The sequence below is a fragment of the Venturia canescens genome, chromosome 7 (genome assembly GCF_019457755.1).
Source record: "Venturia canescens isolate UGA chromosome 7, ASM1945775v1, whole genome shotgun sequence".
Lineage (NCBI taxonomy): Eukaryota > Metazoa > Arthropoda > Insecta > Hymenoptera > Ichneumonidae > Venturia > Venturia canescens.
In genome coordinates, this window is record NC_057427.1 from 14,850,625 (window position 1) to 14,877,679 (window position 27,055).

Here is a 27,055-nt window from a genome sequence, read left to right on the forward strand (position 1 = left end):
TATTGAAAAAATGGCAAGTTTATATTGGTATTTGTAATATATTGTATCTCCAGGATTTGTAAATAAATTCCGCTAATTTATATGACAAACTTTGTAAACAGATGTTCGCACGACGCGCACCAATGAAATGTTATTTTTCTCGAGCATTATCGTACCGCGTGTTATAATTCACGTTACACGAGGCGATAACGTGCGTAACTCATTATCGTCACAGCTTTGCGGGCTTTCTTGGAGGTAAACTTTTCCCTATTATCTTGCAAACTTCGTGAGCGATTTTGTCAACTCTCTCAATATTTTTGTCCTTACGTGACAATCTCTATATACCGAAGAAATGTCTGTAAATTTTCAAACTCGGAGGGACCATGCCAAACCAACTGATTGACCTTCGGTATTCCATTAATTCCGTATCTTTGATTATTCAATTGAGATTTAGTCTTTGATAGTAAATTAAACAAAACAAATTTCAATTACAGTCTGTGAATTTCCAACAACTCCGTGGGAATCTCTTTCCTGAAATATGTTTTATGGAATTTCGAACCTTCTCGCAGTGCAGATCTTTGAATCTTTTTTTATCAAAATCTTTCGGCAATTGGAAACGACGTTTGACAGTATCTAAATAACAGCGAATTCGCTCAAGATTCACTCTAAATTTCTAACCATTGTGAAAACTTCGATCTAATATATTATTTTCGTATGGAAACATACGCGTACGTGAACAGATTTCTTGCCTATCGACGAGTGGTACCAAAACTTGTTGAATCCTGAAGAAAATTTATCGAGAAAAAAAAGGCTCGCGAGCTGTGTGTTCGGCGGTGGTGACAGTCCGGCGAGTTATCGAACAGCGGTGTTTGAACTACTGATAGCGAGCGCAGTTAGTTGTAATATACACATTGCCCATATGTTTTTCGAGTTTGTATGAGTCTCGCCGTGACCGTTGACACGTTTGACGATCACTACGGGATTATGATCATCAGTCAGCAGTTTTTCGTCCGCCGAGCTTGCGGAACGATTGCTCGGGTAGATTTTTTCCAACTTCGGTTTAGTTTCCTTTTTTATTATTTATATTTTCACGCATTATGTTCTCTCTGAAAGCAGACAAGATATAAATTATACATGAGACATTATTTCACTCCTTTTATGCATTAACATAGTGTCCATAAGAGCGAGAATAACTACGAATCTACAAGTACGTATAATGTAAGGAGCAAAAATAGACGATTGAACAACAGAATCGTGCTCGAATAAAAAAAACGGGTTTTTTTTGCCGAGTTACGATCAGTTTACATGATCAATCGTCGGCGTTATCGCCTCGAGCTTGTAATATTATTTTACTGCTGTACAAAATGCAACAACGTAAACCACATAGCCGCCAATCTTTGCTGTATCGGGGGGGGGAGTCGGATTGAAGATTACGATCCTTCTTTAGGTGTTTAAATGTATAAATGTAGGTAGGTGAGTAACATTATGTATCTAACGGATACAAGTGTATGATGTTGCGTCGCACAAACTTATTTATATTTATCCACGTACCCATGGGGCGTTCCAGGACGAGCCGTTAGGACAGTGACCTTCACGTTTTATAATGAATTCTCTTTTCTCCTGGTTTATATTGTCACAAGTTGACGCACTTGACATCATTCCGTGATTTTCTGTACTCTTTTTTTAAAATCTGTTTCAATAAATTAAAATCGAGGTCATCGGCGTGACAGAGCGATGATATTCGCATGATTTATTGAATTCAATTGATTTTTCCGAAAATTCGTGCGCAATCGAAAACAAGGCGCCTATTCGGCCGGATTTTTTTACACTCCTACTTACGAGGAGAGAAAGTGCTCAAGAGATAAGGCCGCTGAAGCTTATTGGCCTCGTTCGAAAATTAAATATTTAACAGAGGTTTAACTCTCTCATGCATCATTTTATCTTCTATTATGAAAAAAGAAAAAAAAAAAACAACGTCATATTGTAAGTGCTGACAACGAGAATATTCGATCACTCAGGATTTCGGTAAACTGTAATGCCAACTTTTGATCCATATCTCGAGTTGCTTCGAAGCGCAGAACTCCCAAAGGAATCATTTGATTTGCAAAATTATAGAAAAAATAATGTTTTTCCTATCATTTTTTTCAAATAAGATTTTCCCATTTTGACATTTTTTCTTACCCATTCTTAGCGTAGAAAAAACGCTAGATATGTCGTTGTGGAATGTCCCATACTTGAATATCCGCGTTTACAATACGCGAAGCTCCTCATCTTGGCTATGCTCGCCTCCTTCCACAAACAGCATATACCACACACAATCTTGCATGCGTCGTTTTGAGTTGTTGCGAGAGACCGCGCGGTGGATCGACGATCGAGAGGCCACGACAGGACGCAGTTTCGAGTTCGTCGTCGAAGCAAGAGCGTTAAAAGAGAGCGAGTTATCAGTGCTCCTCCATTCACCAATATATCCATATATATATGCGTGTATGTGTATATTCGAATACGCATATATACATATATAAAACTCGAGTTTTGTTAAAGCCGTGCAAGAGGCTTCATTTTCGAAACTTTCACTGCGCGCACTTGTGCTCCACCCTGTTGAGAAACAACAATACATGTAAACATTTTATTTCTTCTTTTTTAATTTCTTTATAAGTTTGAAGTTATACGAACAAAGTTCATTTCAAAGAGCTCGTTAATTGTAAAAGTATTTTTTCATTAAAAATTGGGTAAATATTGCGAATGAGGGCTCCAGGCCAAAATGGCTGCAAAATTATTTAGGAAATTTCTAATGATTAAAAAAAAGGCGTGAAACATTTAAAAAATGAGGGGGAAGCCTATTTGTGTCAATAATATTAAATTTTATTGTTTAAATTTTCATTAGATTTCATTGTTTTATCACTAGGAATGTGTAAAAAAATCCTGATTCGCAATAATTACCAAAAATTGATAAAAAATATATATATAAAAAATGTTTCGACAGCATCTTTCGCTGCTTCGAAAATTCGTAGCAAGTCCCGGAAAATTTAGAAAAAATAATTGCTCATTTAAAAATACGGCACATTAGACGATGAATCGCATTATCGTTTGTACGCCAATGGGATATTTTTAAATATCAACTCGTAAACAACAGCTCTTTGTAAAGAAAAATAATACACTGAATATTTCGACACTGCTTCCTTGGAACATAATCGGTTACTTTTAGCACTTTTCAACTTCATTAGCACTCGAGTAAAAAATAATTTTCCACATTTTTTTTTAACACTCTTTTTCGAGACTTCGAATCCGCGAAATGTTAAGGTTTTTCGTATTTATAAAAAAAATCAAAGGAAAAATAAATATTTTAGTCCGATCGTGAAACTCCAATTGAAAGGAACAAAAAAACTTGCTCCATAAAATTGATAAATTCTTCGAAAGAAAAACGTTGTATTTTATTTGATTTTAGCAAGAAAAGTCAGCATCTTGAGTTTGGAAGATAAACCGGTTGTAATACCAAAGTTCCTGCTAATCTAGTCGACGGATAAACAGACCGAAAGTCCATCAAAGTCAGAAAGAGAAAAAGAGGAGAAAACGAATAAAGACAAATAATGGCTTCATTAACGTCAAAGTTCAAATGGGCAGTCTCGACGTACAACGCCGGTACGAAGCTGATTGAGGTTCGTGGATTGACAACAAAAACAATGCCAAACGCTCGGGAAGAGCCGCGCGACGTATTGCTCAAATACCTCGATGGCAAGGACAACGGAATAGTTGTTCTTGGCTTGAATCGTCCGGAGTCAAAAAACGCATTCAGCAAAAGTCTCGTCTCTCAGATGTCCGATGCGTTGGCGAACGTAAGAGAAAATGAGCAAATTCGTGTGTTAATAATGCGAAGTTTGATACCGAAAATTTTTTGCGCCGGTGCTGATTTGCGCGAGAGAGGAAAAATGATGAACGACGAAGTTGTCGAATTCGTCGATTCCTTGAGAGATCTCATGAGTCAGGTTGAATCGATCCCGGCGCCTGTCATCACCGCCATCGATGGTTTCGCCCTCGGTGGCGGCCTTGAACTTGCCCTCGCGGCTGACATCAGAACAGCCTCCAGCGAAGCTAAAATGGGCCTCGTCGAAACTAAATTAGCTATCATTCCTGGTGCTGGTGGCACGCAACGACTCCCGAGAATCGTTGGATCCGCTCTCGCTAAGGAACTCATCTACACCGCCAGAATCCTTGACGGCGAGGAAGCCAGTTCTATCGGTCTCGTCAATCGCGCCGTTCCGCAAAACAAAAACGGTGATGCAGCTTACCAGGAAGCACTCTCCATTGCACGGGAAATTTTGCCCAACGGGCCCATTGGCGTGAGGTAACTCCGTATTCTCTGAAACATTAAACGCTTCATTCAACACTAATGACCATGATCGGCATTATCGCCATTTCTCGGTTTTTTCCTTTCTAACTCGTTGCATTTTTAGAAGGTCTAAGATCGCTCGGAAGTTTCACGATAATGGAAGGCGTATTTAAAGTTGAAAATATTGATTCCTCATAAATGAAATTTCGGAAATTTCTCAAGTGAAAAAAAAAAAACGCACGCAAATTTCACAATAAATTTATTAGATTCCGAGCCAAACTGGATCGAGTTTTTCCAAATTCAATACTCGTTATCAGTCGCGAATAAGATGGAGATATTGAAAAAATTAAAATTCCCTCGAACGCTATTTATGTGAAAAATTTCTAAGGAAGCTGAGACATTAAATCTCACACGTACGATGAGTTGGCTTAACGACAGAATCTATTGTTCAAGGGAAAATCTAATGTATGCAAAACATCCGGTACGTGCGTAACTTTTGAATGATATTGTATCAAGAGAATTAACGTGTGACTATTATGTAAGCACGGTATTGTAATTTTTTCCATTTGTGAGCAATGAATTTCGAAATTTTCCATTTTACCCGGAAGAAATTCATTAGATCGACGTAGCTCAATTAGTTGTAACGAATAAATGCAAACAAAAGCAATTAGGATGATCTGGAAAGTGTGATCTATTCAATATTCTGAGAAAGAAGCGGAGCTTCGTCACTTGCGACGTAATCTTTAAGTTCGTAAATATGAGCAACCGATAGTAGCGGCTGGCTGGAGAAATAGATATCGGACGATCACGGCCAATTATTTGTTTCTTTCGTTATCTGCTCTCTTTTCATTGGAGACGATAAAAATCAGAACGTTTCTATTTTAAACTGAAAGTTCAGTGCCATGTAAAAGCTCTGTGTTCTCATCGTCTTTGTGTATTGCAGAATGGCCAAGGTCGCGATATCGAAAGGAATCGAAGTCTCACTCGAGAGCGGCTTTGAAATCGAGAAACGATGCTATGCAGAATTGTTGAAAACTGAAGATCGCATCGAGGGATTAAGAGCTTTTGCGATGAAACGTGTGCCCGTTTATCGAGGTGTATGATCCATCGAAATTTCGCCATTATGTCCGTTTCTCTCATTGTCCCAAAGACCGATCATCAAAGACTGTTTTTTATTTGTGTACGACTAAAATGAGAAAGAGAAACGATTACAACGGAAGCTCGTCAGATTTCGACACTTTATATCTTTCATAGAAAATCTATGGATAATTTTATACCTTGTGGAGCAGGTGCAATGACCGATTGGTTTTTTCCTCTTCTGTGCGCGTGTACGATGAATTTTTCACATTCGCTCATACACATTTGAAACTCTGTTACGACTTTAATGACGGTTTTACAAATTGTTTTTGTCGAAATGTTTTTGTTTGTTTGTTTTTTTACATATTTAAACTGTAATAGTTTGGTGTTATCATTGATTGTATCAACGAATAAAAAAATAGCTATAATATACGTTATATTTATTTGCTAATTATTTACATCAAATTCAACGCATCTTCTGCACAAAATATAGTCGTTTGCCCTTTATCTCGTAATTTTTTTTCAAAATTTTCTTCAAAATTCAATTCTGTACTTCAATGTGGAATCTTTGTCAGTAAAATTAGTATTGGATGTTCATCATTTTTATTCGTTCATGCGCTTTTCCTGTAGAACGGCGCTCAAGATTTTGAGTTCTTTGAGAAGACTGTCTGGTCCTGTCACGCGATGACCGATCGTCAAATCGCTTTCGTATATCTCGTAATCGTTTCCTCCTTCGGCCGTCTTGTCACCGAAAAAGTGGATTTCGTCGTATTCGTCGACGTGTCTGAGACAGTAGGTCTTGTTCCAACCGATCGGAAATACGTCAAACGATATTTGTCCACCTGTAAAGATGTTTGACTTTCGTTTATCAATCAAATTCAATCTCTAACTCAAACGTTAAATTGTTTGTCTGCGACCCAGACGAATTAGGCGGATATTTCATTGCCGGAAATTTATGGCGAGACAATGATTCGTCATAGTGTTTGGCAGAAAGTGATTAAAAAATGTAATAAATTAATCAAAGTCTGTGTCACTTCGGGGACCTGAAGTTATTTCAGTCTGCCAAAGATTCGTGTATGTTGTATCTTTTAATTCATTATACAGAAATATAAATTTACCAATGCTGTAGGTAAGCGCAAGCTCGGGGAATTGTTTTTTCAGAGCGTTTATAAATTTTTGTCGTATGTGATGTTCTTTGTCATATTCGTAAAACTGCATTCTCTCATCCTGGCTGCAATTACGACCGACTGGCGAAATATTCAGCATACCAGTTCGAAATTCGATGAACGTGCCTCGTTTGAAAGGCAATTTCAAATTGGCTATGTAGGTAAGACAGTAATCTATGAAATCCTGGAGAGCATCGTCGCCGATGAAACTCTGGATACTCTGGAAAAATATCACAAGATTCATGATAAATTTATAAGAAAAATCCAAGAATGGCGTATTTTTTTAAAAATATTCTTGACAACTTAAGTAGCAATTGAACTTACATCGCTCGCAAGCTGTTTCCCATCCTTGTAAGCTATGAGACCGTTTTCTGCAAAAACATACTTGTACTTCTGGAATACCTTGTTTCCACCCAGCTGTCTTTTTATTTTCTCAATGTCGGATCCACCTACCACACCCAAGTCGAAGCCTTCCTTTTTGGCTATGTCAAAAATTGCTTTTTCCACATCGAGTTCAATTTCCTGTTAATCGTTGAAGTGAATATCCAATGATTCGGTACAAGTGTATCGGACGGTATGATTTTTTGTAAAAACTATTGTTACGATTACTGTGATTTTTTATGTAATTGTTACAATTGTGCTTTGAATCACTGACGATAAATCGAAACTCATTGCTCCTGTCCTTGTACTATTTTAATATCATTCTTTAAAACTATAGAATTCATAAATTTTTTTTTTCCAAAAATTTTGTAGTCGTTTCAAGTTGATTAATTTACCTGTTGCGGCATTGTCAGGGTTCCATCAACATCAAACAGGCAGATGATTTTTTGGGTCATGTTTACTTGGTGAAATTCTGTGAATTGTAATGCCCTTATTTTAACAAGTCAATGCGATAAAGTTTGTCGCAAAAGTGTTAAAAGAATTCAAGATAACACAGGAGTTCAGTGAATGATAATAAATTTGTTTTTTCACGTTCAGAGCGTACGAGTTGTTTTTCGATCTTGGGTCACGTGAAAAAGGCGAGGTTTTCTGTTGATTCTTGTCGATCAGAGATAAGCAGAAAAAAGAGGGGGCCATAAGTTAACACGATAAATGTTTCTATTAACGTTGTTCCTGTAGACAATTTAAAATGCGTTGTCAGGAACGTCAAGAACAGTACGTACACTTGGACCGTTTCAAAAATTATAATGAAAACAAATAAACGAAGCAGCAGATCTGCGTATTATGAGCGCGCAGTCCTCAAAACTGTATACGTAATTTTTTTTAAGAAAATAAATCGGAAAGAACTCACGATATTAATTTTCAAATAGAGTTCGTCTCTTTTATGATCGCTGGTGACAGGATTTGTCGAAGGCGGCGGGAATGAGAAAAAAGTAAAAGAAAAAAGTGGTACAGAACAGAAACTAACTCCTGACTCCTGAGAATAATCAGTGAAAGTCGATTCGTTTACGTGGCTGTGCTTGTGTCTCTCTCTCTGCACAGCCAGCTCTTTCGTCATGTTGTACAAAATCGATACTGTCATTGTTGCTGTTTTTTTAATCGGATCTACAATAACCAATTTGCCGAAAGCAGTGTTCGCCCGCGAAAATGCCAAAACTCAAAATGTTCTTCTGCTTGTAGGTAATGTGCATGAAATGTAAAAAAAAAAAAACTTTTTTGACACGCTTCGGTAGGGGCGCACGCGCAACTGTGGTTCGCGCGGAAAATTCAAATCTCCATTTTCCAAACTAGATCGACCAATTTACAGGATAAAGCCAAAATCTATCATTTTGATCATTCACTGAATATTATTTGTAGCCGATGATGGAGGCTTCGAGATGAGATCGTACAGAAATAATATTTGTCAAGCTCCTAATCTCGATAAATTGGCTAAAGACAGTTTGATATTCAACAATGCATATACGTCCGTCAGCAGTTGCTCACCGAGGTTAGTTTTTTCTCATTTTATTATTATAGGACATAAAAAATTGGGAAGAAGTTTGCAATAACTGATAAATATACAAGCTACCCTATGCAGTGATAAAGTCATCGAAATGAAAAAGATTCACAAATTGTTGAAGCAAAACAATTGCTTGAAAAATTTTCCAGCTCTATCTCTGGTTTTTGCGTGATTTCCACATTTTTTAAATTCAAATGTTGATGAAGATGTTATTCACCATTGTTACATAATTTGCAGTCGGGCAGCAATGCTGACTGGTTTGCCGAGCCATCAAAATGGGATGTATGGTTTACACCAAGGCGTCCATCATTTCAATTCGTTTGACAATATAATGAGTTTGCCAAAAATATTGTCAAATAACAATGTGAGAACTGGAATAATAGGGAAAAAGCACGTGGGACCAGCGAATGTTTATCCTTTCGATTATTCGCAAACGGAAGAGAACAATTCAATTCTTCAAGTGGGAAGGAATATCACTAATATTAAACTCCTTGTTCGGGAATTTCTAGCAATGAACAAATCTGAGTAACAACCGTTGAACATTTTTACGAATTATTTTACTAAAATTTGGATTTCAGAACACTTCATAAAAAACCACAAGTTTTTTCACATTTTTCCTTATTCTTTTTTTCATTTTTCTGCAAAGACCTTTTTTCCTGTACGTCGCTTTTCATGATCCCCATCGTTGTGGTCACTCTCACCCGGAGTATGGTAATTTCTGTGAGAAATTTGGCAACGGTGTCGAGGGAATGGGCACAATACCAGATTGGAATCCCATTTATTATCAATGGGAACAAGTGAAAGTGCCATATTACGTTCAGGATACTGAAGCTGCAAGACGTGACATTTCTGCTCAATACACAACGATTTCTCGACTCGATCAAGGTACAGTATTGTTTGAACTTTTCAAGTGGGTGCGTCAAAAGAAATATACCAAATTTTTTCATGTGATACAATGATTCTCAGGAGTGGGTTTGGTTCTCAAAGAATTGGAAAAAGCTGGTTATAAGAATAACACACTGGTAATATATACGTCGGACAACGGAATACCATTTCCAAATGGTAGAACAAATCTCTACGACTCAGGAATGGCAGAACCAATGATGATATCGTCACCGCAACAAGATCATCGAAAAAACGAAGTTACTTATGCTTTAACTTCGTTATTGGACGTGGTACCAACAATTTTGGATTGGTTTCACATAAAAAATATTGGTATCGAAAATTCAACAGAAACGAATCAAGTTCCAAACTCGTTTTTAACCGGCAGATCGCTTTTACCTCTTTTAGTGAAAGGTAATATATTTTTTTCCAAGAAAATCAATCCACGATGTTTGAAGAAATTCGAACTTTGACTGGCAATTAATTTGTTCCAGAACCTGTGGAAGATGACACGGCGATATTCGCGAGTCAGAATCATCACGAAATTACGATGTACTATCCCATGAGAGCTGTAAGAACAAAACGGTGGAAGCTCATTCACAACATCAACTTTAAGATGCCGTTTCCCATAGATCAAGATTTCTACGTTTCTCCAAGTTTTCAAGTTATTATCGTTCCGAATTTTTTATTTATTCTTAGTAATCGTGATAATTGACAAAAATATCATTTTCGCATTCTCAGGACCTTTTGAATAGAACCCGTTCAAACATACCCTTGAGATGGAAAAAAACTCTGAAGCAATATTATAACAGGTCTGAGTGGGAGTTGTATGATTTGAAAAAAGATCCTGAAGAATTGAAGAATTTGGCTGAGACATCTGCAGCTCAGGTAATTTCGATTTTTATTGTAATAAAAATCAAGGGTTTCCACTGCAATAATCTACTCCGAATGCAAGTCCTTCTGCTTATTGAAATTATCTTATTGATCAAAATTGCAGGAAATATTTCAAATTTTGAAAAAAAGACTCTTCGAATGGCAAAAATCAACAAATGACCCCTGGCTCTGTGCACCCAGAGGAGTTTTAGAAAGCCATGGTAGAGACCCCAGGAATCAAGAGTGTATGCCGCTCGATAATTTGGGATATTAAGACTTTTCTGTACGTTACAGCATCGGTCGATATTATTTTCTATTGCTCTGCATCAACTTACAGTCAATTGAAGAATGTAATCCTGGACATTGAAACGTTTCTCAATTCCTTCTCATGTTTTGAGAGCTCTTTGCTCAATTGACGAACGTATGTAGCAGATTTATTGATGGTTTTTTCTGCAATACTCATCTCAGATGATATTTCTGTCACCTGTTATTTAAAATAAGATAAAATATAAATCATTTTATACATATTAGGTTTAAATTTGTGAGTTAATCTATAAATCACTTTTATGAAATGAACAATTGAAACTACATGATCAAATAAATAAACATGACAACTATTATGCTGTTTAGGTTTTTATTTTGTTTAACGCATATTCAAACCATTGGTAAGTACAATGTTTTTCTCTTTATTTTACAGCAACATGAATTTGAAAAAAAGTAAATAAAGAATTCTTTCGAACGAATCACTACGTACATACTCTTGAGGATTTCTATGAAACTTTTAATAATTTTGCTTGTTATCAAATATCATAATATTGGTATGCGAATAATTTTTAATATATTTTGGTTTTTTGCAAAATTCTATTATTATTTTTTGTTTGAAAAAAAAAATCTTGAGACTGCTAGGTTAATGTTTTGAATATTAGTTCTTATCTAAGAACCAAAATACAATGAATTTGAAAATAAATTTTGTCGTTGTTGGTTATGTATATTTTCTGTGATTATAGGTACTAGTGCAAGTTGGTGCTTTATGCTTAGACATACCACAGGGGCTACTTTTTATAACGAAAAAAGGATTGTTAGCACGATAAAAAAAGTATAGAACAATGAACATGGAAAAAATAATTCTCGCAGCAGCAAGAATAATGTCCAATGTTATTATTGATCATGCAATGATATTGTTGCTTTTTAGAAAACCTGTATATTTATGTATTTCAACATACTGTATAATAACAAAACCACTTTAGTCTATGTAATTAAAAAATCGATGGAATGCATCTTTTTACAGATATTTAGTTAAAAATCATACAATTGTGTATCACTGTTTTGAACGCAATTCACTAGAAAAAATATTTTTTATCTTGTTTACTGTTGAGTATTCTACTTACGTATTGTTTATATCCCAGATATCTGTTGTACTTTTGATTTTTGTTGTATAATTGTTTAACTTGTACCATAAATATGAGGCATAATGCCAAACCACCAAGTACTATTACAGTGTTTATATTTTGAAGATTTCGCAGGACGAGCATATCAAAATTTTTCCGAAATAGATAAATTTTCGAAGAACGTTCTTTGCAAAAATGGCTTTCGAAAGAATTTTGTGCCGATATTGTCGTTGGTTTAACAATTGATAATAACTTTCATCATATCGCTGCCATTTAACAAACATCAACAGAGTTTTTTGGAATTTAACTGATTGTTGATATGTATATAAACAATAATAATACGCATTATCGGGCTATTTTTTTGTCATTGAGCATGGGGAATACAAATTATGCGCCTACAGCACTACGCGCACATGAATCAAGAATCTTCAACAGCTATTGTGATATTATTTTATATATTCTTTCGACATAGAACTATGAAAATTGTTGCCGGGAGTAGGAGAGAAATAATAGCTGAAAAGTGATCACACGGTTCACTCGAAGATCCTTTATTTGAGAAAAAAAAAGTTATACACCTTTGTTCTCTGCACTCTGCATGTTCTCTGATAAAATGAGAATGGCGTATTAAGAGACTCGGTTTTATTTTCTTCTTTCAAATATCAATAAGCTATACTCGGAATAAATATAGATCACATACTGCCTTATTACAAATTTAGAAAAACACAAATGATTTAGCCAAGTTCACGGAGGTTCAAATGAGAGAGTAAAAAGGACGAAGCGACTTTTGAATTCTTCACAAATCCGCTTTTATTTTTATTCAATATTATTTCTTTGCATTAAAAAAAAGTTTTTATTGATTATGATGGATGTTTACTTATTGACAGTATTTTGAACACGAATAAAAAGTTTATGAATATGATTGCCATAATTTTAACTGATCTTTGTGTTGAAGTGAACGTAACGCAAACGTTTACATGTTAAATAGGTTATGATAGATCGTGAGTTTTCGTTGAAATTTCTTGAATGTCATTCCATATTTTAATAGTACATAAAAAAAAATATTAATAACGAATATAGATAATAATCCGTCATTACAATAAAAATTTGCAAGTAAAAAAAAGTAACCGAGTCAAATAGAAAACAATTGACAGCAGAACTAGTTTATTGTTGTAAACAGATCAATGTGTATTTATATGGATTGAATATTAATTGTTTTGGACGGTTGTTCATTTTCTTCATAGTTTAAGTTTTATTTTGCTGACTGAGTTGAGTGGTTTTTAGTTATAACTATGGCTGTACAAGGAACTCTAATGTCGAATGATGTCTACGAGAGGAAGAACAGAAATCCCAGAAACCAGTTTTACAAAAGACCAATAAAAAAAGATAATTACAAACTGGATGTAGAAGACGAGGAGTGTCCACAGGAAATTCGTCGTCAAAAATTGTTGTGTTCTCAGAAAAAGTAAGCCATCATTTTTTGACTCCTGATGAAGTTTCACAGATGAATGAAAAGCTGTTGTAGCAGCTCGACGCCATTATTAAAAAAAAAATGAGCCACGAATTAGAAAATGAACATGACATTCTTATAATCTCAAGTATAACAGGCTTTGGATTTCGTTATTTACACTCTTTACAAAAATATTCTTTGCCTTAATCAAAAAATTAAGGTAAAGTTGTTATTTTTTCCAAAAATTACTCAAATAATTTTTAAAACTAATATTCATACCTTCATTCATGATACAGTGATTTTTTCAATTAGAAATCTGGTTGAAAGTTTCTAGGAGCCTGGTTTTCCTAAATCCTGCATTTTTCAACATTTTAAATACAACATTAGTCAACGAAACAATTTTTCTTATTTTTCATTAGATCTGCACAAGATATTTGGAAGAATTTGATTTTTGTTAACTCGAAGTACTCAACTTGGTATTAGAATTTTTAAAAATTTTTCTTACGAATATCAGAAACAGAGATGCAGCTTTCAACGCTGGGCGTGCGATTCTTGACGCATGTATTAATTCTGATGAAGAAAGTCTCGAAAGTATGGAAGTTGACAAAAAGAACAGCGAGACATTGCACCGGTATAAGCAGTTCACAAACAAATTGATGATGTCGGAATGGATGCTCGAAGTACCTGAAGATTATTTAGAAAAATGGTTGATTGTTCCATGTCCAGAGGGTCGTAGGACTCTCGTTGTAGCCTGTAAAGTATGTCATTGATTCCATCTTAATTCATATGAATTCAAGAAACTCGTATTGAAGATCGTTCCAACTCCTTTTTTTTCTTAGGGAAAAACGAAAGCTTATAGCAGACGAGGAGAAAGACTGGGCAGATTCAATTCTGCTTTACCCGGGGGGAATTCCAACGAGCAAAATAAAAGTTGTACAATTTTGGATTGCATCTGGCTTGCGAAGGAAAAAACTTATTATGCTCTTGATGTATTAGCGTGGTCAAACCAACCACTTTTAAATTGTGACGTAAAGTATCGTTTCCTCTGTTTGAATTTGTTTTTCAAGTACTGGGGCAACGTGAATTATTCTCGCTCATTGATTATTTTCTGTTTCAGGCAGAATTTCGTTTATATTGGTTGAAATCAAAGCTCGCGGACATGTCAGATTTACAAATGCGCAACGCGACCCGGAACACTTTTCCAATTTTGCCGTTACCATATGCATCGTGCACCGAGGAACCTTCCGAGATTATCGAGAAATCTTTGTGTCTCAAGCCTCTCGATGGTTTTTTGTTCTTCCATCGAGAGGGACAATACACGAACGGTCGAACTCCTCTGGTTACTTGGTTGAAACCATTCATGTTGAACGAAGTACTGGGAATTACGATTCCTATGAGCCTTGAAGAAAAACCTGATGGATACATCGATTGTCAGCATTACATGGAATCTCAAAAATCCAGACCGAGGCCTAAAAAAGTAGTTCAGGAGGTATGGGAGAACCCGTTAAAAGAATACAATACTCTTATACTTAAAAAAAATTGTAAACTTTACGCACTGTATAGTCGTCAGATCAGCGTATATTTGACATTAGGCCGTTTGTTCAGATTATATATCGCTGAGAAATTTTATCGAGTGTACTTTCATTATGTGACACTTCTTTTGATGCATTTGTTTCACGTATATTTATTCCTCACTATAGTTAACAATTTCTATGAATATTGCTTGTCAAATTTCATAAAAATAGATATCTGAAAGGTTCAAGATTCTTTTAACTTCTCTTCTTTTGAATTGAATCCTAGAAAAGCGTCACATAGTAAAAAACCTGCATCTCTCTCATTTTTTTTATAGAGTTATGAAGCATTAAAATATAATGGACAGACGTACTTAAGGTTAATTGTATTTTTTACAGATGGACGTAGTTGATATTGACACCTGAAGATTTTGACAGATGAAAAAAATTTGTGACTCACGACGAACCTCTCAGAGGGTATCTGAAGAGATTGTAAATATATACATAAATGTCTACATCTAAGGTCAGTCCTAATAAAAATAATCTTCACTTTCACAAAGCAAAGATCGACTGGACGAAAAGGTGAACGAGAAATTTTGCCTCTCCGTTCGATCGTAATGTCGAATTTGTTTTTTTTTCGTTTGCTTTCATATGTTATGTCGTTTCGGAAACAACAGTATTTGTTGTGTCGTAATCCAGAGTATGCAGAACTTTCAATGATCTGTCGTTAAAAAAAAGTAAAAAGCGATGCAAAGCGTATGGAGTACTAGCTTTCATCTGAAAATAAAAGAGGGAAAAACATAACAGATATGTTATTTTTAGTATGGAGTGTATAGTTTGAAGACAAATATTCTAATTCTATCAGAACTACATTAATTTCAAATAAAATTCACTCGTTTGTTCAGGAAATTGGGAATTACACGAAGCATGAAAGAAGATATCAGCAACGTGTTATTCAATAATATGATGCATACCCTATTGTCCATCATAGTGAAAAAAGGGAAACTAATTTTGCTCAAAATGCATAGTCCCAAGTGAAAACCGCCTTCGCTAAACATCTGGGATTTTATCGTTTCGTGAAATTTTAAAACGTGTTCGGCTTTTACAAACTGTCTGTTGTCATCTTCATCCTTCTTGCATTCACTGATTCTAATAAAAAAAAAAGTTATCAATTACAATGCGCAGGGTAGTTATAAGGGAGTAGTTATTGAGCATTTCATTTGGTCGAATCATTTCGTATTCAGACAATTAAATGACAAAAATCATCGAAACAAATACTCACACATTCCACAATTTTGATAGAGCAGATATTTCAAAATCGACAGAAATTGTGTCAGTTGCAGGTAAGCCGGGTATTCGATATTCTAGTCTTATTTGATGTTTGTCGTATTCCTTTTGCTCATCATCAATTGAACTTAACATCATTGGAACAAGCCATTCGAGTTCATCTTCGGTGGCTGACATTGGAACTATTTGGCAATCGAACATTTGACTGACAACTGTGTGGACAGCGTTCATTGCACTTTTTGTACCACGACATAATAGCAGTGGTAATTTTGTTGTATTGTCGGAACGTGATTCGTTTAATGTTGTTCTCCATGATATAAAAACGCCTGAGTAAATAGTTCGTTCCTTGCTCTTTTCATTAGTCGTTTGCGAAAAAAGTTCGATCTGGGAAAAGATGTTGAAAAATTATCAACAGACAGTGATGGCTGGAAATTAAAAGTTTAATTTCATGGAATATTGATATTCTACCATGAGAAATTATGCTAATTGGTAAGTTTGCTCGCAACAATTGATTGCTAAAATTCTGTCACTTATGTTACGGAAAGAAGTAATGTCATTACAAAGTGAGGTTAAAACAATTCAGATGAATGGTGATTTTGGAGGAACATGGAATTTTTCATTTTTATAAAAAGTTTGAAAATTTAAGCCTTTTAAATTTTTACAATTCCACAAAAAATGATAAATTATATTCTTGGAGTTGACTAGTTTGAGATGAATATCAAACCAACTGAAGAAACAGTTGCTTATTTAGAATTTGATCACTTACTTTCAATGGGGGGTAATCGTCGTGCCTTGGTCTTGTTACAATTGATTCAGTAATAGCGAAGGAAGCATTATAAGTAGCGTTGTCATGGGGTAAAATTGCAGCTACTTCTTCTCTCAGTCGTTTAGCGTACAGTTTCAACTGCAATTCATCCGACTGAAAACCAAACAAGCATGAGACACCCCAGATGGTCCATGTTTGTTTGAGCAACTCTGTTTTGTCAATCAGTCAAAAATGAATGAGAATAAAAAGCAATGAAAAAAAAAGTTTAATTAAACTATGTTAATTTGTCTGACACCGAAATCATGCTACAAATTTCATTTTATCTCAAGGAAACAGATTTAATTTATGTACTATTGAGTTGTCAAAAATAAAAAAATTTTCAAACTCTTAGATAATTCTTGAATTCTAGTAAATTATTCTTAATAAATTATTTTCTCTATATAGAATCGTGTAAAAAAAATTAAATCATGTATGATGAATATTTTTATGTACTAAAATGTGTGCAAAACGAATTTTACTTTCTTTTGAGTAAAAATATAAACGATTCCAAAATCAATAAAATTTGATCAACGGACCTTCCTTTTTTTTGTAAATTCCAATCTGTGTTTTAAATTCTTTTAATTACTTGAATATGACTTCAATTATCACTCATTTTTTTATACAAAAATATATAAGAAAAAGTTTTAAACCTTCGAGGGATTCCATCATGTCCATTAATAAATTACATTTCGGACCCAAATTAAAGCGGCTTGTGCACTCTTCGACAGTTGGTGCTATTGCCCGTCTAATAGTGTCAGTGTTTGACGTTGAGTTCATGTTTTTATTTATAAAGTATCAAAAACGATTCCTAGAACAAAATCATATTTATAATATTCAACATTTCAAGGCATTAAATTTCCCGCGTTTGTTTTTTCGACGTAAAGTTTGACAGATTTGAGGTTAGAACACGGAAACAACATAAAATTTCAGAATGTACTGACAACGATAATATTCATCAAATATATATCATCATTTTGGACAGTGTCTCATGTTCCAAAGGAAATAAGCACGTTAATTTAATTGGCATTTTGTAATTGCATTTCAACGCGTTATACTGTCAAATGATACGTTGAAATGTTTCGCACCAATAGTTTTGTCGTTTCATACTTATGCTAGAATGTTGTGCAGTCGTGTAAAAACTTGATATTGTCTGAATTTTCGGTTCTGCTAAAAGAGCCACTGAAACCTGAATTTTACGAAGAAATTTTGAAAGTTTGGAATAGTCAGAGTTGCGTATATACACAATGAAATAAACAATAATGGCGCCAATCTGGACAGTTTGGGAGGCAATGTTTTTTGAAATGATTGCTTTAAGGTGGGTATACATGACCGTAGATATATTGGTCGACGACCGATTGACGACCACGTTGACGACGATCTTGAAAAATTGCATTTTTTCTCTATATCATCAACAAGCATAAGCGGTTTAATGGAATTTTTAGTAACCATGATGTGCATTGTTTGAGGACGACATGTAAAACAAAATATAGAATATTATATTTTGCACAAATTTTTCTTCATTTCGTGTGCGCTCATGTAATTTTTCTTCAGCAATGTTGCCAAACGAGCAAATATCTCATGAGGTCCCCAGTGGCCAACGGGATATAGCGTTGTTGTCGCAGTTCATTCATTTACAACGTCGTCCTTTCCCTCGTTCACAACAATAAGAAATCCCGCGCGAAAGGATTACACTGGATCATCACTCGGAGAACGGAGTAACGGAAAGGGATTGTATTTACTTCGAAATACAATACTCACGCTACTGAGCGGCGGCACTAGATCGTTATAGCATTTATTAAAATTAGGCTTTCGTGAATGTTCATTGAATTAAGTGGGATAAGTTGAAATGGCGACAATCGATCATTAGATCGTCGTTAGCATTTATTGTAATTCCATTTTTGTGAATGTTCATTGAATTTAGTGAAATAAGTCGAAAAATGGCGACGATCGATATACCATTTCCAAATGCAAATCAACCGGGCAAGTTATTGAAGTGGCGAGTTAACAAAGGTACAATGGTATCAGTGGGTCGTATCTTACTTGTGTACAAATGTGTCGGCGATGCGACCGAGAAGAAACTTCGAGCAACACAATTCGGCCGTGTTACAAAATTGCATTACAAAGAAGGCGATACGATACAACCTGGGTACTTTTTTTCACATAACCTAAATTTCGTAATAATTTAATTCTTAACTTTATTACAATATTCAAGAACAGTAATATTTTTTTTCAAATTTCCGAGCTTGCAACACACTATCACGAAAAAAATGTGATTTTAATCGAGCAAAATGCGATAAATTTTAGCTAATTGTATTGGTCTATTTAGTGTTTTATTTTTATTGTATCAAAGTCTTCATCGTTTGAACACACCAGGATATATTTTTGACTCGGTACAATAAATATTTCACTCATAATTTCAATTGTTTATTCGGTTTTTGACGAGTGATCAAATTTTTATTGGTAATTTATAGAAATTCCACACACAAATTCAAGAACAATAAAAAGTTTTGTGTATTTTTGTAACAAAAAATCAACTTGGGGTACATAAAGTAGCAGAAGGTTTTAGATTTTTTGGTATTTCTATGGTATAATAAATTCATACAAACCGGTGGCATACCTTTAAAAAGATATTGAAAATAAAAATAAATTGTACAGAATCAGCATAGTAATTTAGTGTTACAGGCAAGTGTTACTGTCACTGGTCGGATGTAAGCACCCAACGGTGATGAAAGATCTGTGTGCAGAATGTGGTGCTGACCTCAGACAAGAAGCTGAGAAGAGAGGAGGACAAACAGGCGCCGTTACAGAAGCTAGCGTACCGATGGTGCACAGCATACCGGAGTTGAAAGTGTGTCCCGAATTGGCTGAAAAAATTGGCAAAGAGGATGAACAGAGATTACTGCAGGATAGAAAATTAGCACTCTTGGTTGATCTTGATCAGACTATTGTTCATACAACCAATGACAATGTACCGGCAAATATGAAGGTTTGTTTCTCAAAGGAGTATGAAAATATGAAATCTGGCTTATTTGTCATAGTAACAAATATGTTGAAGGAAATGGAAAAAGTTTTTCCATTTTGGATTATAATTTTATCTGTTTACAGGACGTATTTCATTATCAATTGTATGGACCAAATTCACCCTGGTATCATACTCGTCTGAGACCAGGAACTCGTCATTTTTTATCAGAAATGAGTAGGTTGTACGAGCTCCACATTTGCACGTTCGGTGCCAGAAATTATGCCCATACAGTTGCGGCTTTACTGGACAAGGAAGGAGCTTTGTTCTCACATCGTATTCTATCGCGAGACGAGTGTTTTGATCCTGCGTCGAAAACTGCTAATCTAAAGTACGCGAAAATTGATAGATTTTCGAGGTATAACACGAAGTAAGCCCATTACGAAACTTACATTCATACATTTTTTCTCAGAGCATTGTTCCCTTGCGGTGATGATATGGTCTGCATAATAGACGATCGTGAAGATGTTTGGCAAGGATGTGGCAATCTGGTACAAGTGAAACCCTATCATTTTTTCCGTCATACCGGTGACATTCATGCACCGCCAGGTTTGGAAAAAAAAGATGTGATGGAAATTCCAGAGCCGGCTGATGATGTCACCACAGGATACGGAGATTCTACATTGAATACTGGAGGGGCGAAAAGCGGAGAAAATGGAGAGGTGATGGGAGTAATAGAGGACGTGACAATTGGCGAAGAAGTTTTGATAAAAGAAAACTCTGAAGGAGTTAACAACAAGAATGAATCAGCGGAGGAGAAAAAAATAGAAAAAACTGGACTCAATTCCGAAAATACGACAGAGAAAAAACCGAAAGATAAACAGCATCCTCAAATTATGGAGGAGAAATCACAATGTGAGGAAAGTCATGAAAATCCTGAACAAGATGAATTCGAAAATCAACAGAATATCGAAAATTCCAAGGACAAAAAACTTGAAAATGAACACCTCGAAAATTTGCTTCCGAAGGAATCTGAAGTAAAACCAAGTCCTGAAAATTGTGACCCGAAAGAGATTAATGAGGTAGAGCAGAACAAAGAATCCACAATCATCGAAAAAACTTCTCCGACAACGAATGAGAATTCTAAGAACGAAGAAGTTGATCACGAGGATCATGACGATTATCTGTTGTACCTTGAAGACATATTACGTAAAATTCATGCAGAATTTTACGAGCATCTAGATCAAGGAAAAGGGAGAAAATCGCTCCGCGAAATAATACCAAGGGTTAGAGCCAGAGTTCTTAAAGGATTGTGCTTAACATTTAGTGGTTTGATACCGACCCACCAGAAACTCCATCAGAGTCGAGTGTACAAAGTCGCTAAAGCGTTTGGTGCTGAAGTTACTCAGGTAATAATAACAGTCACGTAACATTGTTTTGAATATTTTGCGAAAATTTCATTTACAACTTTTCGAAGTACCGGAAGAATGTAATTTCATGAATTTGAAAAGAGACGTTTATGGGAATTTCCTAATCTTGAAAATTTTATCATGTTCACTGGTTTTCAATATAAATGTCTAGATGCGTCGCTTGGTTATTATTTTCCCCGTTGTATTGAAAATATTCACCCTAGCATTTATTAAAATCTTTATCTTCAAGGTATTGATAATGAGTGACTAAAAAATTTTATGATATTCTAGGATTTGACGGACAAAACGACACATTTAGTTGCGATAAAGCCCGGTACGGCGAAAGCAAATGCCGCGAAAAAGAACAAGAATATAAAAATCGTGAATCCCGACTGGCTATGGTTGAGTGCGGAACGTTGGGAACGAGTGGACGAAAGATTATTTCCACTAACAGCAAAAGTACGAGTATTTTCGAGTCTTGATGAAAAAAAATTGTATAATATTAAGTTTATACATAAGTTTGGGTTTAGGCAAGAGCGTCAAGAATACCACCGCCTCATTGTAGCAGTCCCGAACGTGTAGAAGAACCCCAAAACGAAGTCATAGACAGTTTTGCTGACAGTATAAATCCCCTGATGTCATTCAGCGCTGAAGAAATAGAAAATATGGATAAAGAAGTTGACGAGGATATGGATGATCCAGACATGGACTACACGGGGATGGAATTCGATGAATTTAGCAATAAAAGAATGCTCGATGAAAATTCAGATTCGGAAGGCTCGGACAACGGTAAGTTTTATAGTATCAACTTGAGGTTTTTTTCGCGTTTTTATTTCTGTAAAATATATTTTGTTCAGAAAGGTTGGTGAGCATGTATTGTTTTATTATTAAATTTATGTTTTACAGACGCTAATCGAAAAGCGAAGCGAAAAAAAGTATCAAAGGAAAGTTCATCGGAGGATTCTTCAGATGAAAAGGACAAATATATTTTTCAGCGTTATCACAAAGAGGACGAGGAAGGAGATGACGACGACGATCCCGTGACGAGGTTTAGAAGGGGTGAAGATTTGCCGGACGATCTCGATCTTGGTGACAATTCGCAAGATTCAATTGGGGATCCACCAGGAGATGAAGGGGACGAACGTGAATGGAACGCACTGGGCGCTGCGTTAGAGCGGGAATTCTTAACTGAATGATGCTCGATATTTTCTGTTTGTAATTATAATTGGAAACGTTATGAAAACGTATTCATCGAATGGATTAATTTGGTTCAATTGTAAATTAAATTTAAACCTTAGAGGTCAACGTTTGCGACATGAAAATTCAATGTTTTTTCAAATACCAGTGGAAATTTTATAGCAGCAAATACAGAGATTGAAAAATATTTAAAATTATGTTTTTTTTTTGAAGATTCGGTGGTTTCTTGTTAGTTTCACACAGGTCTAGGATACGTTAATATATTTAACAGTATAATCCAATATTTTGAGAATTTTAATATTTTATTTTTCTTATTGTGATATATAAACTTTTATTCATTTCATAGTTCACAGTAGTCCGTTTTAAATCAAGTGCCTGGAATCTTCGTCAGGATCTTCATGATATTTAACCCCTGGTGTTCTGTGGGTAAAGTCTCTTTTACCCTCGGTCTTGCCCCGTGGTGGTTCTTTATCGTAATCAAAAGCGTTTGGCGACTCTCCATACAGCTCATTTATAGCTTTGATATCCTCCCTGATTAAAAAAAAACTCGTCAGTTGAAATATTCGGAATGCATAAAGATATTAGAATAAGAATTTATATTTTGTAACAAACTATTCTGGAAAAAAAATTTTAATAATGAAAACTTGGTATTTGAGCTTTCATATAGCAAGTGATATTGGAAATATTTCTTATTGAAGTTTGACAAAGGTGATTTTTTGTTGACTCAGAAATGAGGGTTTTTACCCAGACCGAAGAGACTCAATTTAGTCATGCAAGTACTACGCACTCTAAAGTTCAAGTCTCAAAAAATGCTTTATTTGAAATTCTCGAGTCAATTTGTAAAACGTCACAATTGGTGTGACGCATTGCCTTAAATCCTTACCTAAATCTTCCAACAACAGCTTTTTTGCCTGTGATAGGATCTGTGATATCACCCAAAGGGTAAACAACTTCAATGACCTGAGAATTGGAACGAGAAGAATGATGAAAACCATGATTTTTTGAAATAAACATTCAAAAAATTATACTTTATCGTACCTTGTGCGTTATTAATCTCGTCATTTTCTCAGGCAAGCTCTGAATTAAGACTGTATCACCAGTTTTACATAGTTTTTGTGGATCATAAGCGAAAACGAATTTGTAGCTGTTGAAGTACTGTAAAACAGAAGAGTTTCATGATCTCAGATGCTAATTTTATTGAGGTTAAGTTACTTACCATGCGGAGATTTTCATCAAATTCGAGCAGTTTTATACGAAACCTGCTGGTTTGAGATCTTGTTGTAGGCACACATTGGGCTAAGAAATATTTTACCGCTTGTTTCGCCGTGGCCGCGGTTTTCACACTGGCCATAATTGCAGTTTTTCGAAGTCAGAGAGAGACTGAAGTAACTTTGAGCTCGAGTAAAACGCGAAAAAGTACTCTTCAAATGACTCACATTCAAAATTTAGTGTAATAAATGTGTGCACGAAATAGAATGATTTTATATGGTGGATTTATATAAGAAATATTCAAAGTTTCGTTATCAATACCTGCTTATTGAAAATCAGTAATAATATTTGTTTATATCTTGAAACTTAATTTTTCTCGGATCTATCATCCGACATTTTTGATCGGGACTGTCCAGAATCTTCGGTCAGGTTTCAGGTTATGTCATGCGCACCATTTTTTTATACGGACACGGAACCACGGACGAGACGTTTGAAGTTTTGATCGTGAGGTTTTATCTGGAACCCTGTATTGCATGATTTTTTTGGCGGTTGATGATCACTTTTTTACTGGCAGGTACATGTACATTTTCGCGTGTCGATAAAATGAGAAAACAAAAATATTGTATTCCAATGGCGTATATATATTATGCTTTTAGCCGGTGTAAAAAATGTGATTTTTAAATATTTCCGAATTAATTTGGTAAACTTGTTAGGTTTGTTACGTTTTACGAGCTCTCACATTTGCTCCATAGTGTAGTGGGGATACCTGCCTGTGTATTGTTTTGTTGTTTATATGAGTAGAAGGTCGAATATTTTCTGTCCTCTTATCTGTGTGTCTCTATTCGAACTTATTTTTATCCCTAATGCGCGCAACTGATAATGAAATATCAAAAATACTGTATAGCGGCGTTTGCACACTTTATTGACCAAAAATAAGCTCGAAGCGATGTTTTCAACCGTTATTTTGTTTGCCTCGAGATATGAATAATAAAACTGTGACAATACACACCTTCGCCGATCAATTCTAATACGTATTTTCGTCGGATACTATTTTCTCCAGTCGTGTATAAACCGAAAAACCATGTATAGCTGTCAAAAACTAACCTTCAAAAGCTATCGTGTTTTAAGACGTCTGTATTCATAATAAAATACATGAACGAATAATCCTCCGACAAAATGTGTGGACATTGCATCCTGTCGATAGCGTCGATGTTAGCCCAGAGCCCTGTTGTCACTTGATTTATTCCTATGGTCCTGCGTGAGCTGTCAGAGATTTTTTGTAATCGGAAAAACAACATAGCGAAGCAGGATTCGAATTTCGGAAATTCGACGTACGGTACGGAATTTTTTTTTATTCAGCCTCAATTCTCAGAATAAATTTTGAAATTGAAAAAGACATTTGTGGTGACTTATTCTTATACTTTTGTCAGATCGTCACTCGCATCCTTCGTGAGTTTATGATAAATAAGTGCATTTTTCACCACGAATTAAAAAAACCGGTAAATGGGGGAATAAACGGAGCGCTTAACAGCAATTATTATGAAAATATTTATTTGACACACGTATAAAAGTTCTTATTCTAATGGAGGGTTTTTCTTCTTACATCTAAACACGATGACGTTGTCTCATTATAGTTGTCAGCAACCGGGTACATTGTATTCAGCATTTGTGTATCGGATTTTTTTCGATTCCTCGTCCGAGTGAACACATTTCCCTTTGGAACAATACTGGAAGAATAAGAATTAAAGTTTCATTAGAAACTCTTTCGTTGTAGTAATGATTTTTCTGCTTCGTCGTCATTGACTACTGAACTGTAAAACGTTTAAAAAACTTTTCAATTTTCACACGTCAGTTCGTTTCGTTAAGGTGAGTTGTCCAAATTCGGGGTGATTAGGGATTATTTTTATTTATTCCGTCCTCATAGATTTTCGGGTTTATGTTATTGTTTGCACTTGTCGAGTTTTCAAGGCCCGTTCGACACTCCATTAGGTATTAAAAGTGTGGATCAGTCATTCAATCAAACGTTCGGCTTTTTTTTAAAATTAGCAAAGAAAATGTCATTGATTAAACGGTTTGATCAAGTATGTAAATTAGTTTTTGTAACGAATAGAATTAATGGGAGTGATTATTTCTTCGAAATCGAATCGTCTTCCAACGACGACAACTCGAAGCTCAAAAGTGAGAGGAAATCGACTGATCTTGGGTATTAAACACGCTGCAGGTTGTCTTGGTCGTTCGAAATTTTCATCTTCAGTATTACGTCGAAAAAATGGGTTAGAAGTGCAAATGAGAGAATGTTGGGAGAATTAATATTTCACGAAGAATTAACATAATCACTTGCGTCTTTGAGAAAAAATCGATTTTTTTTTAAATCACGCTAATACACCCCAACTCACTCCAAACACGTTAACGTAGCGCCCCGGCACGCTGCGGTCAATTCTGTGGCGCGGTAGAAGTCATAGATTTTGTCTAAACGAAAAAATAAAGAACGACATTGCAAATACTAAGATGCTCTACAAGTTTGATTTTAGACATTTCTCGATATTGAAATTCACCAATTTTTTATTTCACGAATCGTTGGGTGGAGCTTGAAAAACAACGAATCGCAAATTTGTTAGGGAACAAAATAGGAGAATTACTGGAATTATTGGAGAGTTTTTTTCGATCATTTCGTTGGACTCCAACGTTGGAAACTTCAGCGTCATAAGCACAAGTTGTTATTTTACCTAAATGTTTGACTCTCGTCCGGAATCTGAACAACGATGAGGTTAAAGTTAAAAATGTATGTGACCTAAATTGTAGAGTATAAAAAAAGCAACAAAAAAGTATTACATTGTAAATTTCATGTCGCAACGAAAAAGCCAAGCTATTGCAAAAAACTAGAGACAGTCTTCCATTATTTATAGGAAAAGGGAATTCCTTTTGAGATAACTCTGTTTTTCCATCACAGCGAGCTCGTATTAAGGGGTGAGTATCAGAAGTTAGAACGACTAAATCCACCCGTCTTAAGGAGGGTGGATCACGAAATCAAAATAATGAGAATTTGATCAAATTTGGTGATAACGTTCTTTGGCATCGAGTATACAAATACAATATTTTTCAAATTTTTTTACCACGTGGTTATCGAATAATTGAGCGTTAAATCGAAGTTCTTATGCACGAGATGTATAACTATATACATGTAAACTCTATGTTTATAGACGTGGACTTTAGTGTTCAATTACTCGAGAGCTATGTGGTAGAAAAATCTAAAAAAATGTATATCGTCTTATATATTTTGTAAAAATACATTACCAAATTTTATGAAATTCTTATAATTTTAAAATTCTTCATATTTTTAACATGGTTTAGCATGGCAACAGGGTATCGTCGCGATCCACCCTCCTTAATACAATTGTTTGCGAGCGATAATATTTAAAAGCTTTTATTTTCATTCGAAAAGGTGAGAGATCGATCGAAACATCTTTGGTACGTAGGAAGCTTCAAAAACGTTTGTTCGTTGTTGATCTGTGTTCAAATACTGCTTTCTATACGCTCGCGGTAATATACCGATGAAATTAATTACGTGGAACTTTGATGGAAAGACTACATTTTTTCTTT

The 27,055-nt window shown here is 35.2% G+C and overlaps 8 protein-coding genes and 1 long non-coding RNA gene across 18 annotated transcripts in view; 4 read left to right on the forward strand and 5 right to left on the reverse strand.

Annotated features, from left to right (window-relative positions):
* Window positions 1–55: 55 nt before the first annotated feature.
* Window positions 56–2,290, reverse strand: LOC122414062 (uncharacterized). Its single transcript, XR_006261695.1, has 3 exons — window positions 2,161–2,290; window positions 1,531–1,669; window positions 56–1,085 (listed from the first exon to the last, which is right to left on the reverse strand). It is a non-coding gene; the product is annotated as an uncharacterized lncRNA (long non-coding RNA).
* Window positions 2,291–2,397: 107 nt separating this feature from the next.
* Window positions 2,398–5,820, forward strand: LOC122414059 (methylglutaconyl-CoA hydratase, mitochondrial). Its single transcript, XM_043424871.1, has 3 exons — window positions 2,398–2,596; window positions 3,425–4,321; window positions 5,250–5,820. Exons 2-3 carry the CDS (start codon window positions 3,567–3,569, stop codon window positions 5,407–5,409), a joined length of 915 nt encoding a protein of 304 aa, XP_043280806.1. The 5' UTR covers window positions 2,398–2,596; window positions 3,425–3,566; the 3' UTR covers window positions 5,410–5,820.
* On the reverse strand, window positions 5,807–11,949 carry Pmm2 (phosphomannomutase). Of its 5 annotated transcripts, XM_043424874.1 has the most exons (6): window positions 11,632–11,949; window positions 10,579–10,727; window positions 7,326–7,402; window positions 6,874–7,071; window positions 6,502–6,769; window positions 5,807–6,225 (listed from the first exon to the last, which is right to left on the reverse strand). In XM_043424874.1, exons 3-6 carry the CDS (start codon window positions 7,383–7,385, stop codon window positions 5,987–5,989), a joined length of 765 nt encoding a protein of 254 aa, XP_043280809.1. In that variant the 5' UTR covers window positions 7,386–7,402; window positions 10,579–10,727; window positions 11,632–11,949; the 3' UTR covers window positions 5,807–5,986. The 5 variants fall into 5 exon arrangements, with proteins under 5 accessions (XP_043280809.1, XP_043280812.1, XP_043280810.1 ...); XM_043424877.1 differs by lacking the exons at window positions 10,579–10,727; window positions 11,632–11,949 and adding an exon at window positions 8,000–8,113; XM_043424875.1 differs by lacking the exons at window positions 10,579–10,727; window positions 11,632–11,949 and adding an exon at window positions 7,958–8,095.
* Window positions 8,035–10,860, forward strand: Sgsh (N-sulfoglucosamine sulfohydrolase). The gene is made up of 8 exons (XM_043424866.1): window positions 8,035–8,169; window positions 8,347–8,476; window positions 8,726–9,013; window positions 9,135–9,373; window positions 9,455–9,784; window positions 9,865–10,034; window positions 10,112–10,258; window positions 10,368–10,860. Exons 1-8 carry the CDS (start codon window positions 8,046–8,048, stop codon window positions 10,515–10,517), a joined length of 1,578 nt encoding a protein of 525 aa, XP_043280801.1. The 5' UTR covers window positions 8,035–8,045; the 3' UTR covers window positions 10,518–10,860.
* Window positions 11,950–12,162: 213 nt separating the features above from the next.
* Snup (snurportin-1) lies at window positions 12,163–15,767 on the forward strand. 3 transcript variants are annotated; one of them, XR_006261694.1, is made up of 7 exons: window positions 12,402–12,629; window positions 12,913–13,093; window positions 13,593–13,836; window positions 13,918–14,106; window positions 14,196–14,567; window positions 14,989–15,112; window positions 15,495–15,767. XR_006261694.1 is itself a non-coding variant. In XM_043424868.1 (6 exons), the coding sequence occupies exons 2-6, from the start codon at window positions 12,921–12,923 to the stop codon at window positions 15,013–15,015; spliced, it is 1,005 nt and encodes a 334-aa protein (XP_043280803.1). In that variant the 5' UTR covers window positions 12,163–12,267; window positions 12,913–12,920; the 3' UTR covers window positions 15,016–15,144. The 3 variants fall into 3 exon arrangements, 2 of the variants coding, with proteins under 2 accessions (XP_043280803.1, XP_043280802.1); XM_043424868.1 differs by lacking the exons at window positions 12,402–12,629; window positions 15,495–15,767 and adding an exon at window positions 12,163–12,267 and having other exon boundaries at window positions 14,989–15,144; XM_043424867.1 differs by lacking the exon at window positions 15,495–15,767 and having other exon boundaries at window positions 14,989–15,144.
* LOC122414057 (uncharacterized) lies at window positions 14,637–18,463 on the reverse strand. 2 transcript variants are annotated; one of them, XM_043424869.1, is made up of 6 exons: window positions 17,789–18,010; window positions 17,332–17,489; window positions 16,643–16,851; window positions 15,872–16,260; window positions 15,564–15,738; window positions 14,637–15,366 (listed from the first exon to the last, which is right to left on the reverse strand). In XM_043424869.1, exons 2-6 carry the CDS (start codon window positions 17,456–17,458, stop codon window positions 15,244–15,246), a joined length of 1,023 nt encoding a protein of 340 aa, XP_043280804.1. In that variant the 5' UTR covers window positions 17,459–17,489; window positions 17,789–18,010; the 3' UTR covers window positions 14,637–15,243. The 2 variants fall into 2 exon arrangements, with proteins under 2 accessions (XP_043280804.1, XP_043280805.1); XM_043424870.1 differs by lacking the exon at window positions 15,564–15,738 and having other exon boundaries at window positions 15,238–15,366; window positions 17,789–18,463.
* A 6-nt stretch (window positions 18,464–18,469) lies between these two features.
* On the forward strand, window positions 18,470–22,433 carry Fcp1 (RNA polymerase II subunit A C-terminal domain phosphatase Fcp1). 2 transcript variants are annotated; one of them, XM_043424860.1, is made up of 7 exons: window positions 18,470–18,827; window positions 19,364–19,667; window positions 19,787–20,031; window positions 20,113–21,049; window positions 21,341–21,508; window positions 21,580–21,838; window positions 21,956–22,433. In XM_043424860.1, exons 1-7 carry the CDS (start codon window positions 18,586–18,588, stop codon window positions 22,243–22,245), a joined length of 2,445 nt encoding a protein of 814 aa, XP_043280795.1. In that variant the 5' UTR covers window positions 18,470–18,585; the 3' UTR covers window positions 22,246–22,433. The 2 variants fall into 2 exon arrangements, with proteins under 2 accessions (XP_043280795.1, XP_043280796.1); XM_043424861.1 differs by having other exon boundaries at window positions 19,426–19,667.
* A 96-nt stretch (window positions 22,434–22,529) lies between these two features.
* On the reverse strand, window positions 22,530–24,108 carry mRpS17 (mitochondrial ribosomal protein S17). 2 transcript variants are annotated; one of them, XM_043424879.1, is made up of 5 exons: window positions 23,777–24,108; window positions 23,463–23,642; window positions 23,285–23,401; window positions 23,130–23,206; window positions 22,530–22,777 (listed from the first exon to the last, which is right to left on the reverse strand). In XM_043424879.1, exons 2-5 carry the CDS (start codon window positions 23,595–23,597, stop codon window positions 22,609–22,611), a joined length of 498 nt encoding a protein of 165 aa, XP_043280814.1. In that variant the 5' UTR covers window positions 23,598–23,642; window positions 23,777–24,108; the 3' UTR covers window positions 22,530–22,608. The 2 variants fall into 2 exon arrangements, with proteins under 2 accessions (XP_043280814.1, XP_043280813.1); XM_043424878.1 differs by having other exon boundaries at window positions 23,463–24,105.
* Window positions 24,109–24,976: 868 nt separating this feature from the next.
* Window positions 24,977–27,055, reverse strand: part of LOC122413391 (uncharacterized) — a 4,604-nt gene continuing 2,525 nt past the window's right edge. Inside the window, exon 5 of the mRNA XM_043423702.1 lies at window positions 24,977–25,182. Coding sequence (XP_043279637.1) covers window positions 25,093–25,182 — 90 coding nt within the window. The 3' untranslated portion in view covers window positions 24,977–25,092. The remainder of the gene's footprint in view (window positions 25,183–27,055) is intronic.

Coding starts and splice junctions, on each gene's coding strand:
- Pmm2 (XM_043424874.1), bottom strand. CDS start 7,385: ATGACCCAAAAAATCATCTGCCTGTTTGATGTTGATGGAACCCTGACA. Junction 6,770..6,873: donor GGAAACAGCTTGCGAGCGAT/GTAAGTTCAATT, acceptor ATATTTTTCCAG/AGTATCCAGAGTTTCATCGG. Junction 6,226..6,501: donor TGCGCTTACCTACAGCATTG/GTAAATTTATAT, acceptor ACATCTTTACAG/GTGGACAAATATCGTTTGAC.
- Snup (XM_043424867.1), top strand. Junction 13,094..13,592: donor TTGTTGTGTTCTCAGAAAAA/GTAAGCCATCAT, acceptor TACGAATATCAG/AAACAGAGATGCAGCTTTCA. Junction 14,107..14,195: donor AACCACTTTTAAATTGTGAC/GTAAAGTATCGT, acceptor TTTCTGTTTCAG/GCAGAATTTCGTTTATATTG.
- mRpS17 (XM_043424879.1), bottom strand. CDS start 23,597: ATGGCCAGTGTGAAAACCGCGGCCACGGCGAAACAAGCGGTAAAATAT. Junction 23,207..23,284: donor CGAGATTAATAACGCACAAG/GTACGATAAAGT, acceptor TCCAATTCTCAG/GTCATTGAAGTTGTTTACCC. Junction 22,778..23,129: donor GCTGTTGTTGGAAGATTTAG/GTAAGGATTTAA, acceptor TTTTTTAATCAG/GGAGGATATCAAAGCTATAA.
- Fcp1 (XM_043424860.1), top strand. CDS start 18,586: ATGTTCATTGAATTTAGTGAAATAAGTCGAAAAATGGCGACGATCGAT. Junction 21,509..21,579: donor TATTTCCACTAACAGCAAAA/GTACGAGTATTT, acceptor GTTTGGGTTTAG/GCAAGAGCGTCAAGAATACC. Junction 21,839..21,955: donor TTCGGAAGGCTCGGACAACG/GTAAGTTTTATA, acceptor TATGTTTTACAG/ACGCTAATCGAAAAGCGAAG.
- Sgsh (XM_043424866.1), top strand. CDS start 8,046: ATGTTGTACAAAATCGATACTGTCATTGTTGCTGTTTTTTTAATCGGA. Junction 8,170..8,346: donor AAATGTTCTTCTGCTTGTAG/GTAATGTGCATG, acceptor TATTATTTGTAG/CCGATGATGGAGGCTTCGAG. Junction 9,785..9,864: donor TTTACCTCTTTTAGTGAAAG/GTAATATATTTT, acceptor AATTTGTTCCAG/AACCTGTGGAAGATGACACG.
- LOC122414059 (XM_043424871.1), top strand. CDS start 3,567: ATGGCTTCATTAACGTCAAAGTTCAAATGGGCAGTCTCGACGTACAAC. Junction 4,322..5,249: donor AACGGGCCCATTGGCGTGAG/GTAACTCCGTAT, acceptor TGTGTATTGCAG/AATGGCCAAGGTCGCGATAT.
- LOC122414057 (XM_043424869.1), bottom strand. CDS start 17,458: ATGAACTCAACGTCAAACACTGACACTATTAGACGGGCAATAGCACCA. Junction 16,852..17,331: donor CATGATGGAATCCCTCGAAG/GTTTAAAACTTT, acceptor TTGACAAAACAG/AGTTGCTCAAACAAACATGG. Junction 16,261..16,642: donor ACGATTACCCCCCATTGAAA/GTAAGTGATCAA, acceptor ATCTTTTCCCAG/ATCGAACTTTTTTCGCAAAC.